At 32.9% G+C, this 12,455-nt stretch overlaps 4 protein-coding genes across 4 annotated transcripts; 2 read left to right on the top strand and 2 right to left on the bottom strand.

The window, feature by feature from the left end:
• Window positions 1-2,562: 2,562 nt before the first annotated feature.
• Window positions 2,563-7,994, bottom strand: LOC111418165 (heat shock 70 kDa protein cognate 4). The gene is made up of 3 exons (XM_023050629.2): window positions 7,827-7,994; window positions 7,541-7,745; window positions 2,563-4,582 (listed from the first exon to the last, which is right to left on the bottom strand). The coding sequence occupies exons 2-3, from the start codon at window positions 7,743-7,745 to the stop codon at window positions 2,832-2,834; spliced, it is 1,956 nt and encodes a 651-aa protein (XP_022906397.1). The 5' UTR covers window positions 7,827-7,994; the 3' UTR covers window positions 2,563-2,831.
• A 1,134-nt stretch (window positions 7,995-9,128) lies between these two features.
• Window positions 9,129-9,909, top strand: LOC111418168 (small ribonucleoprotein particle U1 subunit C). The gene is made up of 2 exons (XM_023050632.2): window positions 9,129-9,631; window positions 9,689-9,909. Exons 1-2 carry the CDS (start codon window positions 9,334-9,336, stop codon window positions 9,841-9,843), a joined length of 453 nt encoding a protein of 150 aa, XP_022906400.1. The 5' UTR covers window positions 9,129-9,333; the 3' UTR covers window positions 9,844-9,909.
• Window positions 9,910-9,932: 23 nt separating this feature from the next.
• Window positions 9,933-11,735, top strand: LOC111418166 (tubulin alpha-1 chain-like). Its single transcript, XM_023050630.2, has 4 exons — window positions 9,933-10,052; window positions 10,114-10,635; window positions 10,688-11,215; window positions 11,276-11,735. The coding sequence occupies exons 1-4, from the start codon at window positions 10,041-10,043 to the stop codon at window positions 11,537-11,539; spliced, it is 1,326 nt and encodes a 441-aa protein (XP_022906398.1). The 5' UTR covers window positions 9,933-10,040; the 3' UTR covers window positions 11,540-11,735.
• On the bottom strand, window positions 11,245-12,339 carry LOC111418167 (peptidyl-prolyl cis-trans isomerase-like 3). Its single transcript, XM_023050631.2, has 4 exons — window positions 12,246-12,339; window positions 11,958-12,194; window positions 11,789-11,907; window positions 11,245-11,734 (listed from the first exon to the last, which is right to left on the bottom strand). The coding sequence occupies exons 1-4, from the start codon at window positions 12,246-12,248 to the stop codon at window positions 11,593-11,595; spliced, it is 501 nt and encodes a 166-aa protein (XP_022906399.1). The 5' UTR covers window positions 12,249-12,339; the 3' UTR covers window positions 11,245-11,592.
• Window positions 12,340-12,455: the final 116 nt, after the last annotated feature.

Raw genomic sequence — 12,455 nt, 5'->3', positions numbered from 1 at the left:
ATAACGTGTGACCGAGTGAATTGGGGCAACTCCAGAAAAATTGGCACAAACAGAAACTACACTATTATCGTGCCACTTTACTACAATTATATTCTGTTCTACAATTTTTGCATAATCATAACTTCCTCTGCGCTGCTTCTTTATGAGTTTTGAATCTATAAGAGAAATGTCTTTTAGCCTGTTTTCTCTAACCGTACTAGTAGCATAAAAATTCCAGTCAGTTAGTTTTTCGATCAACGGAATTGACGTAAAAAAGTTATCAAAAAAGAGATGAAATTTTTTATCTGGATATTCCTTACGTAAAGTTTGCGCATATTCTAAGCCTACTCCAGCACCAACTCCCAATTCTGAAAAGTTTTCACTTATATTTGTAGAGGCTCCTTGATAAGGTTCGAACCAATTCAAGTAACCTAACCTGGTACTTCCTACCCATAACTGATATCCATAGCGCATGGGTTTTCCTCGAATATACTGCTTACAGCTATGACGTCCATAATACGGAACCATAGCTTCATCAACTGAGTGCATTTCTTCAAGCGAGGAATTCTCCATGAATTTTTTATTCAACAGTGTGAAAAGCGGCCTTAGTTTAGCGAATTTGTCACCCTGGTCCAACTGCTGATTATCACAGACGTGAAGATTAGAAAACAAATACTCAAACCGGTCCCTTGTAATTGCTTCTGTAATCATGACGTTATGGCAATCTTTTCACGTTCCCAGAACATCCTCCGTCTCGGTACTTGCATATATCCACTAAGTATCAAAACGCCTATAAAAGCGTTTACTTCCTGCTTTTCTATTTTTTTGTTGTGCGTACTTATTACTCTGATTCAAAATCAATTCTATTACTTCTTCGTCAAAAAATTTTGAGAAAAGCTGACTATCAAAGTCGCTGGACGGTAATTTCAAATCTTCTTTTATCCAACTGTAGTGCATCTGTCTCTTTTTAGTTTTTACTTTTTGTTTGTTTCTTGCTGCCGTGTTTTGTGATTGTAACTCTGATAGAGGTATATTGTCATCTGATGAAAAATCACTGTCGTAGTTACTTTCAATTACGATTTCCACCGGCGCTTGTAACTGTGATGCCGGTAGGTTATTCACTGTAAGATCATTTTCTGCTCCAGAATCTTCATCTGTCAGGTCGGCTGCAGCGTTTACAGGAGGAAATATAGTTATTTCATCAACCTGGCTGACAATGTCGTCATTGTCTTCAAGCATAGCAAGGGCTTCATGAAGCGAAAACCCCCTGTAATTAGATGAACGTGATAGTCGTTTATTATCCTAATGTCCTAATTTATACTCTAATTTACTGAATAATGCAAAACTTTTAAATAATACTAATTATACAACTATTTATTGTTACTGTAATCAAAGAATCATAATATTATTCTAATTTCTATAATTGAAAATTACCTTACCTTTCAAAGCGAACCGGGCAATAATCCATTTCCAACTTATCTTGACTTTCGGATGCACTTAAAACAAAATCTAAAGAAAACACCTAAACTGCAAGTTATCACTATCACTGCTACATCTAAAATGCACGACTTGATGTAACGTGCGCATTTCCAGGCGCTCATGACCTTGCAAGTTTCAACAGGTATTGACGGTCCTAAATGTAGTACATTAGGCATATCTGGGTTAAATCGGTTGTAATTAAGAGAAATAAATTAAAAATATCTTTTTTTGATTTAATCCACTTACCTTGTTTATAATACCCTAGATTAACCAATTTTGAGTTAAATACAGCCTTTTAAACCAATTAAATAAGACTTTCTTCTTAAGAAAACAAATTCAATTTCAATTTTGACAAGCACCTGCAATGTTTGGATCTTAATCACCATGGTAACCGAGTCAAGTTGGATAACCTAACAATAATAAAATTATAACCGTTAATATTTCGCTTTAATTTTAATATTTATTTTATTTTTTTGTATATTGCTTCTTTAATGAAATACCTGTATAAATAAAAACATAGAAATGTCAATTCTTCCAATGACGTCATAGCAAGGCCTTTGCGGGGGGATACGTTCATATGGAGTTGGATAATCTTATACAGATGGTTACTCAACGGACCTCGAGTTTTGGTGAAAGGAAATTTGCCATTTTGAGTGATTTTACAGCTAATTTCATCGTTGATCCATATCTATCCAGGAATTAGGGATTAGGAGGCGGTGTCTAAAACTGATATTGAAAGAATTAAAAATATAAATTTAAGGATATGCAGGATAACGATCATGGATTTTATAGCTACTAAGGATCCTGATTTTAATCCAGTTGATTACAAACTGTTGTATATAATATGTAGAAACGATTTTGACTATTAATCTTTTAAGACTCTTCTTAATTACTTATAAACAAATTCTTTTGTTCTTCATTATCACTTAAAAAGATAAGAATAAAATCCAACTGAAATTTTTTTCAGTTTTTTAAACTCTTAAAAATTATGAATAATAAATAAAGTTGTATCTCTATCACATAAATTCATATTGTTGATAAAATCCTTAGAAACAACAAAATGAAAGGAAACAATTAGAGGTTAAAAAAGTACCAAGAAAAACATTAATTGAAATGTTTTATTAGTTTCACAAAAAAAAAAAATGCTTCCAAATAAAAAAACCGACAAACTTGAACTATTACATCAGAGTAGAATTAAAAGTCGAGCCACAAGTTTCAAAAGTTCATAAAGGACCCTTTTATAACTAAATAAAAACGGGAAAAAAATTTGTTGAAACAAAAAAAAAATCTTTTAAACAAAAACAAATAATACTGTTTCTTCTCTTCAAAAAAAATAAAATAAATGGAATGATATTTAAGAAAAATTAAATTGTTTAATCAACTTCTTCGATAGTTGGTCCAGTGTTTCCACCAGCTCCAGGTGCTGGTCCTCCTGGTGCAGCTCCGGCTCCACCGGGGAATCCAGGCATACCACCAGGAGCACCACCGGCAGCTTGATAGAATTTGGTAATGATTGGATTGCAGACTCCTTCCAATTCCTTTTGTTTGTGTTCGTATTCTTCTTTGTCGGCCAATTGATTCGCATCTAACCAAGCAATAACTTCGTTACACTTCTCCATGACGGTGTTCTTGTCGGACTCGCTGATTTTATCTTTAACCTTCTCATCTTCCATGGTCGCCTTAATATTGAAGCAGTAAGACTCCAAAGCGTTTTTAGCGGAAATGGTGTTTCTTTGTTTTTCATCTTCGCTACGATATTTCTCCGCATCATTAACCATACGTTCAATTTCCTCTTTACTCAAACGTCCCTTATCGTTGGTGATAGTAATCTTATTTTCTTTATTGGTGGATTTTTCGATGGCGGTTACGTTTAAGATACCGTTAGCGTCGATATCGAAGGTTACTTCGATTTGTGGAACTCCTCTAGGTGCTGGTGGAATCCCGGTAAGTTCGAATTTACCCAAAAGGTTGTTATCTTTAGTCATGGCTCTTTCTCCTTCGTAAACCTGAATCAGCACGCCTGGTTGGTTATCAGAATAAGTTGTGAACGTCTGCGTCTGTTTCGTAGGGATCGTAGTGTTACGCTTAATGAGGGCGGTCATTACGCCTCCAGCGGTCTCGATACCCAACGACAAAGGAGTAACGTCCAAAAGCAACAAATCCTGTACCTCTTCCGATTTGTCGCCGTGCAAGATTGCGGCTTGAACGGCGGCACCGTAAGCGACGGCTTCATCTGGGTTAATAGATTTATTCAATTCTTTACCATTGAAGAAATCTTGAAGGAGTTTTTGAACTTTTGGGATACGCGTGGATCCACCAACAAGGACGATGTCGTGGATTTGAGCTTTATCCATTTTAGCATCCCGAAGGGACTTCTCAACTGGTTCCATGGTCGAGCGGAACAAATCGGCGTTAAGTTCTTCAAATCGAGCGCGAGTTATGGATGTGTAAAAGTCGATTCCTTCGTACAGTGAATCAATTTCGATGCTGGCTTGTGTCGACGATGATAAAGTTCTCTTCGCTCTTTCGCAAGATGTTCTCAAACGACGTAACGCCCTCTTATTGGAGGTCAAATCTTTCTTGTATTTCCTCTTAAATTCCTGAACAAAGTGATTTACCATTCTATTATCGAAATCTTCCCCACCCAAGTGAGTATCTCCAGCTGTTGATTTAACCTCGAAAATACCATCCTCAATCGTTAAAATGGAGACATCAAAAGTTCCACCGCCCAAATCAAAAATTAAAACGTTTCTTTCTCCAACTCCCTTTTTATCTAAACCATAAGCAATGGCGGCTGCTGTTGGCTCGTTGATGATACGCAAAACATGTAACCCTGCGATTGTTCCAGCATCTTTAGTTGCTTGACGCTGGGAGTCGTTGAAATAGGCGGGGACGGTGATTACAGCGTTAACAACTGATTTTCCCAGGTACGCTTCGGCGGTTTCCTTCATTTTGGTTAAAACCATGGAGCTCACTTCTTCTGGATAGAATGATTTTACTTCTCCTTTGTATTCTACTTTGATCTTTGGCTTGGTGTTGTCGTTAATTACATCGAATGGCCAATGTTTCATATCAGCTTGGACTGTAGTATCATCGAATCTACGTCCAATCAATCTTTTAGCATCTGTTTTAAACAAAAAAAAAATTAATATGGGGTTTTTACACTTTAAAAATAATTTATAACATTTTAAATCTTCAGTAATTTATGGTAAACATAGTTTATTCATAAACTCCAGTCTGGCATGACTTTTAATCTCATCATTTACAAACTTAAAAATAAAACTTATTAGGGTTAATATCATTTTTATTAAATATACATATTTCTATCATGAATGATTTTACATTATCAAAATTTAAATCATTTTCTGTTCAAATCTTACATAGAATATAAAATTGGGGGGGTTCTTAATTTTTTTGAATATCATGAAATGAAATTGCTTGCAGGGAAAGCGCTACAGTTGAGACCCATTAAAATAAAACGCAATCTTTTAAGGCAGAGAAGATATATTTTCTAACTGTAATATAATAATATTGATGTTGAAGATGCACCATCTTTCTGAAAGGCCACTTGAAGCTGATGAAGACACAATTAAGGCATTAATTGATGCAAACCAGCGAATAACAACTCGTGATTAAATTTACCTAATTCATAATCATTTGAAACGCTTAGGTTTGAGAAATATCATTTTGAAGTTGAAAAAGTCTACTTTGCCTTAAGAAATGACGTTTAGAATGTCATAATGACATTTTTTAAGTGACAAATGTCATTTTAAACTACAGGGTGGTTCAAATTCAATGTCCAAATAGGCTAACTAGGAAACATGATCTCGTTTTTCAAGAAACTGCTAATGCCGAAAACCTCAAAGCGCCAAAATTGCAAATATCGTAAAACCAACAAGTGCAATTAATGGACCAAGACATTATATGGACACTTTTTTTACAGAGAATTTCATGACGTAATCAAAAAAAATTTTTCGGTTTTAGATATCATGACAATTTTTGTTTTTTTAAATGGAAACAACCACTAATTATTCGCTTATTAAATTCGTTATTTTTTTCTGATTACAAAAATATAAGGTTTAAATAAACTTTTTTGTGTCATCAAAAAAATTAAATTTACAGTTTCCTGTAAATTATAACTAAAAATTAAAAAAAAAAACATATTTCTGATATTTGAAACAAATAGATTTGTTGAACTATTTAATTTATATTTGTTTCACACAAAAGTTGGAATAGATTGCATTATTTCACAATTTTTATTAATATTTAATATTATTAATAAATGACTTAATAAATTATTGATAGATGGCGCTCATACATTTTTTTAATTAAATTCAAATAAACGTTCAAATTAATAATCCTGTTTTTTAAGATGGATTACGAAAATTATAAAAAGTTTAACATGTTAGAATGTTACATATTAGAAAATAAAGTAAATTTTACATAAATTTTTAGTAGAACAATTTTTGGTTATAGTAGGGTAATTTACAGGAAACTGTAAATTTAATTTCTTTGACAACACTAAAAAAAAAAAAGTTTATTCTTAGCTTTATTCTAAAACAATAAGATGTCTTTTTGAGGCAAGAAACGTTATTTTGAAGTTCGCAAAGTCATTTCAAAAGTTAGAAATTTCATTTCAAAGCTCAAAAAGTCAACATTGCTATAAGAAATGTCGCTTTGAAGTTCACAAAGACATTTTAAAAGTGAGAAATTTCATTTTGAAGTTATAAAAGTCTACTTCACCTTGAGAAATGACGTTTAGAATTCCATAATGACATTCTTTAAGTGATAAATGTCATTTTAAAGTACAATGTCAAAGATATACAATATCATTTTGAAGTGAAAGTCATCTTAACTATAAAAAACGCTATTTTGAAGTTGATGATGTCTTTTTGAGGCTAAGAAATGTCATTTTGAAGTTCGCAAAATCATTTCAAAAGTTAGAAATTTCATTTCAAAGTTCAAAAAGTCAACTTTGCTATAAGAAATGTCGCTTTGAAGTTCACAAAGACATTTTAAAAAGTGAGAAATTCCATTTTGAAGTTATAAAAGTCTACTTCACCTTGAGAAATGACGTTTACAATTCCATAATGACATTTTTTAAGTGATAAATGTCATTTTAAAGTACAATGTTAAAGATGATACAATATCATTTTGAAGTTGAAAGTCATTTTGGTTGTAAGAAACGTTATTTTGAGGTTGGTGATTGATTTTTGGAGTCAGATTACAGTTGTTAAAAGCTTAACATCATTTGCTTAACCAAGTAGGAACTTGAGAACATGAAGATAAAAGGTGATTAAGAAATCACTGTAGCCAGAGTAATAACAAAAGTATTCAGCACATATAGGAAATAGAAGCAATAGGTGTCTTGTTATCTGTAACTACAGAGTATTTATTACAAAACAAATCTGAGTAACATTCAACCCAACAATTATGTAACTCTTTTAATAAGAAGAATTTGGGTTCTTCTAGGCTATGAATCAATCTCAATTCCAACCAGCTAGGTCTCTCTTGAATGCCCGATATACCTTGAAACACATTTTTAAATGAATTAAAGTTGTTGCAGAAGTAAATTGAGATTTTGGAGATTCAATTTGTAAATGAGAAGTGTTCTTAAACTTTTTAAATACATTTTTAAATCTACAATTATTTTATAATTAAATAATTTTATTTTATTTCTATTAAAACATCCTTTTAAAGACACCTTTTGGTTGAAATAAGCATAATTCAAGGTAAATTATGATGACTCAGCTTCTTTAAAGCAATTTTCTACATTGATAAAAGGAGCTGAGTCATACGACCTTCGACTAAACACAAAATCAGGATGGTTCAAGAGTTTTACGGAGGAATAAACCTACTTTTCCAAATCAAGAAGACATAATTATAAAACAGTCAATTCAAGGTCGAGTTCAATGTTGTATAACAGATCTAAATTAAATTTTGAGGTCGAAACTATTTTTATAAAGCAATTAAGCATATTTATTTAGCAAATTTAAATAATTTTTTTAGGTTGGTACCAAAATGGCGGCCAAGAATTTTTTCCTTATCTAAAAATTCAAGGTTATATCTTTTTTTTCCTTACCGAAAATTGTGTTGTTGGGATTCATAGCGACTTGGTTTTTAGCGGCATCTCCAATAAGACGTTCGGTGTCTGTGAATGCAACGTACGAGGGCGTCGTCCTGTTACCCTGATCGTTGGCGATAATTTCGACCTTTCCATGTTGGAAAACACCGACGCAAGAATACGTCGTGCCCAAATCGATACCGACTGCTGGTGCTTTTGCCATCTAAACGTTAATGAAACGATTATTAGCAAAAAATAAACTTCACAAGTCAAAAATTAAATAAATTAAAGAATAAGATCGTACCTTGTTTTAATTTCTTTATGTGCTAATTCTTAAAAGGTTCTAAAAGTTGTGAAAATGCGACGTAATGACGCTCACTGTACGAAGGTTTTTACACGAATGGCCGGCTCTTAACCGCTGCTTCGAACCTTATAGCAAACGATGGATTTTCTAGAACGTCCTGGAAGCATCGCCCTGTCAGCCAATCAAAACGCACCAATTTTAGTACCAAATCGGTTCTTATTGGCCGACATTTTATAGCCTCGAACCCCAATAATTAAAAACACAATTTAACAAATAATTATTATTTAAAATCAAAAACAATCACCACCAATCGATTTAAAAACATTTTTTTTACTCATTAAACCCAAAATTAATATTAAAAGTTACCCGGAATAAATTCTTTTAATCCGCGTGGTCGCAGTATAAAACCGTCAATTTAAAAGCGGGAAATTCAAAAATCTTTCAACGAATTACAAAAATTTTATGTTTTATCTTAAGATATGATTAAGATTAATTCAATATTTTTATCGGGTAAAGTCCGATATCGATTATCGAACCACGTGGTGAAATTCGTCGTAAAATTGTAATGAAATACTGATATCCGTTACATTATCATTATCTTCTAGAATATTCAACGAAAAATTCCATGATGATTAAACGAAATAATAAAACGAATTATTAAACGAAATAATTAAGCAGAATCGATCGATGAAAAAGCACGTGTTACAACGTAATTCGCATTTTCTTGTTGAAACAACACAAAGAGATTTTGTACCAAAATGATCGAAATTAGGATTAGAATTGTGCCTTAAAGTTTGTAGAAATACTTTGTGGGAATTCTTTGAGGATTTTATAACATTTATTTATTTCATTTGAGAAGTTCTCGTTGTAAAGATGTGGGATTTTCTGGGATATAAACGTGGTGAAGGGAATCAAAGGATAGGGAAGGTCCGAAGTTGCCTGGGGAACCCAGACACACCGACGATATACAACGCTATATTGCCTTTCGCAACTGTAACTAAATAATTGATTTGAAATCCTATGGTAGCGACTGTGGCCTTCCTTTTTTTGCAATAATTGTTTATAATAAATAATTAAAGTTTTAATGTAGATAGCAAGTTTAAAGTTTTCTGTAAAACTTAGTGTAATTATTATCCACTAGATGGCATTTCAAATTTGATGGATAACTTAAATAAAATTATTTTTTGTTAATGTTTTTCAATATTTTATTGTATTATTATTATTTAGTAATAATAATATTGAAAATACCTAAATTTATTTCAAATTTCTTTAATAATTTTAGGGTTTTTAACTTAATTTCTTAAGTTGGTATTGATTGTGTCACTAAGATTATTTATTGATAAAAAAATCAATTTCGCTTAATTATTGTTTATACTCAACCTCAAATCAACTTTGTGACGTTTTATTAACTTAACTTATATTATTTAAGTAAGCCAATAAATTAATTTAATTAAAAATTAACTTAGAAAGGAGACATAACCTCAATCTTGTCTAAACATAACCTACAATGCCAAAATATTATTGTGATTATTGCGATACATATCTCACTCATGACTCCCCAAGCGTACGAAAAACTCATTGTACTGGTAGGAAACATAAAGATAATGTTAAATTTTATTACCAAAAATGGATGGAGGAGCAAGCTCAGCACTTAATCGATGCTACAACAGCTGCTTTTAAAGCTGGGAAAATCGCTAATAATCCGTTTGCGCCCCCTGGAAAGGGGGTTGCTATTCCACCCCCGGCTCAATTAACGATGGGACAAAGACCAAGTGGGCCTGGAGCGCCCGGAATGATGCCACCAGGTTTGATATTACTCAAAATAATAAAATTTTAATTAATCTCATTACAATTTATTGTAGGAATGACTCCTGGTGGACCAATGCCCCCGATGATGATGGGTCCCCACGGTCCGATGCCTCCTATGATGGGAATGAGACCGCCGATGATGGGAATGATGCCGATGGGGCCTATGGGGCCTATGGGACCAGTTCGACCTCCTATTGTTAATCCTTAAATTTAAAAATAAATTTTCTAATTGTATTAAAAACTAATTTAATGAAATAAATTTTTATTGAAACAATTTCTTTTTGTCACTCAAAAAAAAATGTCAAAAAAATCTTAACCATTTCAAAATCAAATTTTTTTTCATTTCAGGATCAAAATTTTTAGTATAAAAAAATAGAATAATGAACAATTTAACGGAAAAATAATATGCCGTCGTCGGTATTACTAAATTCCTAGCATTTAAACAAAATCTTCCTCAGCACATTAACTTCTTTTTAAGGGAGAAGTCATTCAAATCCATATCGGACAAGCCGGAGTACAAATAGCAAACGCATGTTGGGAACTTTACTGCTTAGAACATGGCATACAACCCGATGGTTGTCTTTATCAAGGTGGTGGACGAAACGTAGATGATAGTTATAACGCATTTTTCTCAGTTTCAATGGCTGGGAAATGTGTGCCAAGAGTTGTGATGGTTGATTTAGAACCAACGGTGATAGATGAGATTAGAACGGGAACTTACCGGCAATTATTTCACCCCGAAACTCTATTAACTGGTAAAGAAGATGCCGCTAATAATTATGCGAGGGGTTGTTATAGCGTTGGAAAAGAAATGATTGATTTAGCTTTAGATAGGACTCGAAAGATTGCGGAAGGGTGTCATAAAGTGCAAGGATTTATTTTATTTCGCGCTTTTGGAGGAGGAACTGGGTCGGGATTTACTACTTTAATGATGGATAATTTGTGTTCTGATTATGGAAGGACGAGTAAATTAGAATTTGCTGTTTACCCAGCTCCACATGTAACCTAAACATTGCTTTAATTAATTGTTATTTAATAAAAAATTAATTTAGATATCCCCGGTTATTGTTGAACCTTACAACGCCGTTTTAACAACTCATGGTTGCATGGATTTCGAAGATGTTTGCTTCGTTATGGATAACGAGGCGATGTACGACATCTTAGCAAGAAGTTTAGATGTCTCCCGTCCAACTTACACCAATTTAAACCGTTTATTAGGACAAGTCGTGTCATCGGTGACCGCATCTTTACGGTTTGAAGGCCAGGTTAACGTGGATCTAGTCGAATTTCAAACGAATTTAGTGCCTTATCCAAGAATTCATTTCCCTTTAATTACCTTTGCTCCTTTTGTACCTGCCTCAAAAGCTTACCACGAAGCTTTATCAACTGCTCAATTAACAAATTCTTGTTTTGAACCTGCTAATCAAATGGTTAAATGCGACCCGAGAAACGGACGTTACATGTCTTGTTGTCTTTTGTATCGGGGGGACGTCGCCCCAACGGATGTTAATAACGCCATTGCGAATATAAAGAGTAAACGCACGATTCAATTTGTTGATTGGTGTCCAACTGGGTTTAAGGTTATTAAATTAATGCTAATTTTTATTAATTTGTAACAAAATTGTTTAATTTTCGTTTAGGTCGGCATAAATTATCAACCCCCAACGTGCGTACCTGGTGGTGATTTAGCAAGAACCCAAAGAGCTGTTACAATGTTATCAAATAGCACAGCAATAAAAGAAACTTGGCAACGAATATGTCACAAATATGATCTGATGTTTAAAAAAAGGGCTTTTATACACCATTATGTAGGTGAGGGAATGGAAGAGGGTGAATTTACTGAGGCTAGGGATGATATCTCAGCTTTAGTTATGGATTTTAAGGAAGTCGATGCTGATACATGAACTGTTCTTTTTACAAAATAAATTTATATAAATAACACATCTTTTAATTATTTCTATCTTGATTTATCCGTTTCAGCAATTGGATTAGCATGGATCGTAATACTATTTATTTTAACATCTTTTAACGGTTTATAGTTTTTTGGGTTTACTTGCAACTTTTCTAACTCATCCAAAGTATCAAAACCATCAATAACTCTTTAAAAAAAACAAAAAATTATAAATAATTTAGATCAATTAAAAATCATTTACTTTCCAAATAAAGTATACTTTAAATCTAAATGTGGGTGAGGCCCGTATGTGAAAAAAAATTGACTCCCATTTGTATTTGGGCCATTATTAGCCATCGAAACCATCCCTCTCGCATTATGCTAAAAATTACGAATCGAAATAAAAGGAATAATTTTATTTTTTAATTTACTTTGACTTCTTCTTTAAATTCATCCTCAAATTTTCCACCCCAAATTGAACTTCCACCTTTCCCCGTACCTGTAGGATCCCCCGTTTGTACAATAAACCCTTTAATGTTTCTATGAAATACGGATCCGTTGTAATAATCACTCGCACACAAAGCTAGGAAATTTTCGCATGCTTTCGGGCAAGCTTCGCAAAACAATTCTAACTTTATCGTTCCTAAATCGGTGTGTAATGTTACAGCCTAAAAAATAAATTAATTAAAAAAAAATTAAAGAAATAAACAAATTTAAACCATTTTGAGGTTAGGTTATCTGTCAATGAATTGTTGCTGTTTAATCTAACCATAGATAATGTATAGATGTGACATTAGCGTTGAATTTTTGTCGCTCAGCACTAGCGCCACCAAATGCTTGATTCCATACTAATATCAAATACCGCCAATCTCAAATGTGACATATTTTTTATTCTAAAAAAACTTTTCAGATAATTTTTTGATTTTGGG

The sequence above is a fragment of the Onthophagus taurus genome, chromosome 10 (genome assembly GCF_036711975.1).
Source record: "Onthophagus taurus isolate NC chromosome 10, IU_Otau_3.0, whole genome shotgun sequence".
NCBI classification, from domain to species: domain Eukaryota; kingdom Metazoa; phylum Arthropoda; class Insecta; order Coleoptera; family Scarabaeidae; genus Onthophagus; species Onthophagus taurus.
This window is presented reverse-complemented; position numbering and strand designations above follow the sequence as displayed.

Bases quoted from the DNA above. Each gene is read 5' to 3' on its own strand.
- LOC111418165 (XM_023050629.2), bottom strand. From the start codon at position 7,745: ATGGCAAAAGCACCAGCAGTCGGTATCGATTTGGGCACGACGTATTCT. The intron at 4,583-7,540 runs GTAAGGAAAAAA...TGTTTAAAACAG, and splicing joins TCCCAACAACACAATTTTCG to ATGCTAAAAGATTGATTGGA.
- LOC111418168 (XM_023050632.2), top strand. From the start codon at position 9,334: ATGCCAAAATATTATTGTGATTATTGCGATACATATCTCACTCATGAC. The intron at 9,632-9,688 runs GTTTGATATTAC...AATTTATTGTAG, and splicing joins GCCCGGAATGATGCCACCAG to GAATGACTCCTGGTGGACCA.
- LOC111418167 (XM_023050631.2), bottom strand. The intron at 11,908-11,957 runs GTAAATTAAAAA...CGTAATTTTTAG, and splicing joins AATTTAAAGAAGAAGTCAAA to CATAATGCGAGAGGGATGGT. The intron at 11,735-11,788 runs GTAAATGATTTT...TTTTTTTTAAAG, and splicing joins AAGTATACTTTATTTGGAAA to AGTTATTGATGGTTTTGATA.
- LOC111418166 (XM_023050630.2), top strand. The intron at 10,636-10,687 runs GTAACCTAAACA...AAATTAATTTAG, and splicing joins CTGTTTACCCAGCTCCACAT to ATATCCCCGGTTATTGTTGA. The intron at 11,216-11,275 runs GTTATTAAATTA...ATTTTCGTTTAG, and splicing joins GGTGTCCAACTGGGTTTAAG to GTCGGCATAAATTATCAACC.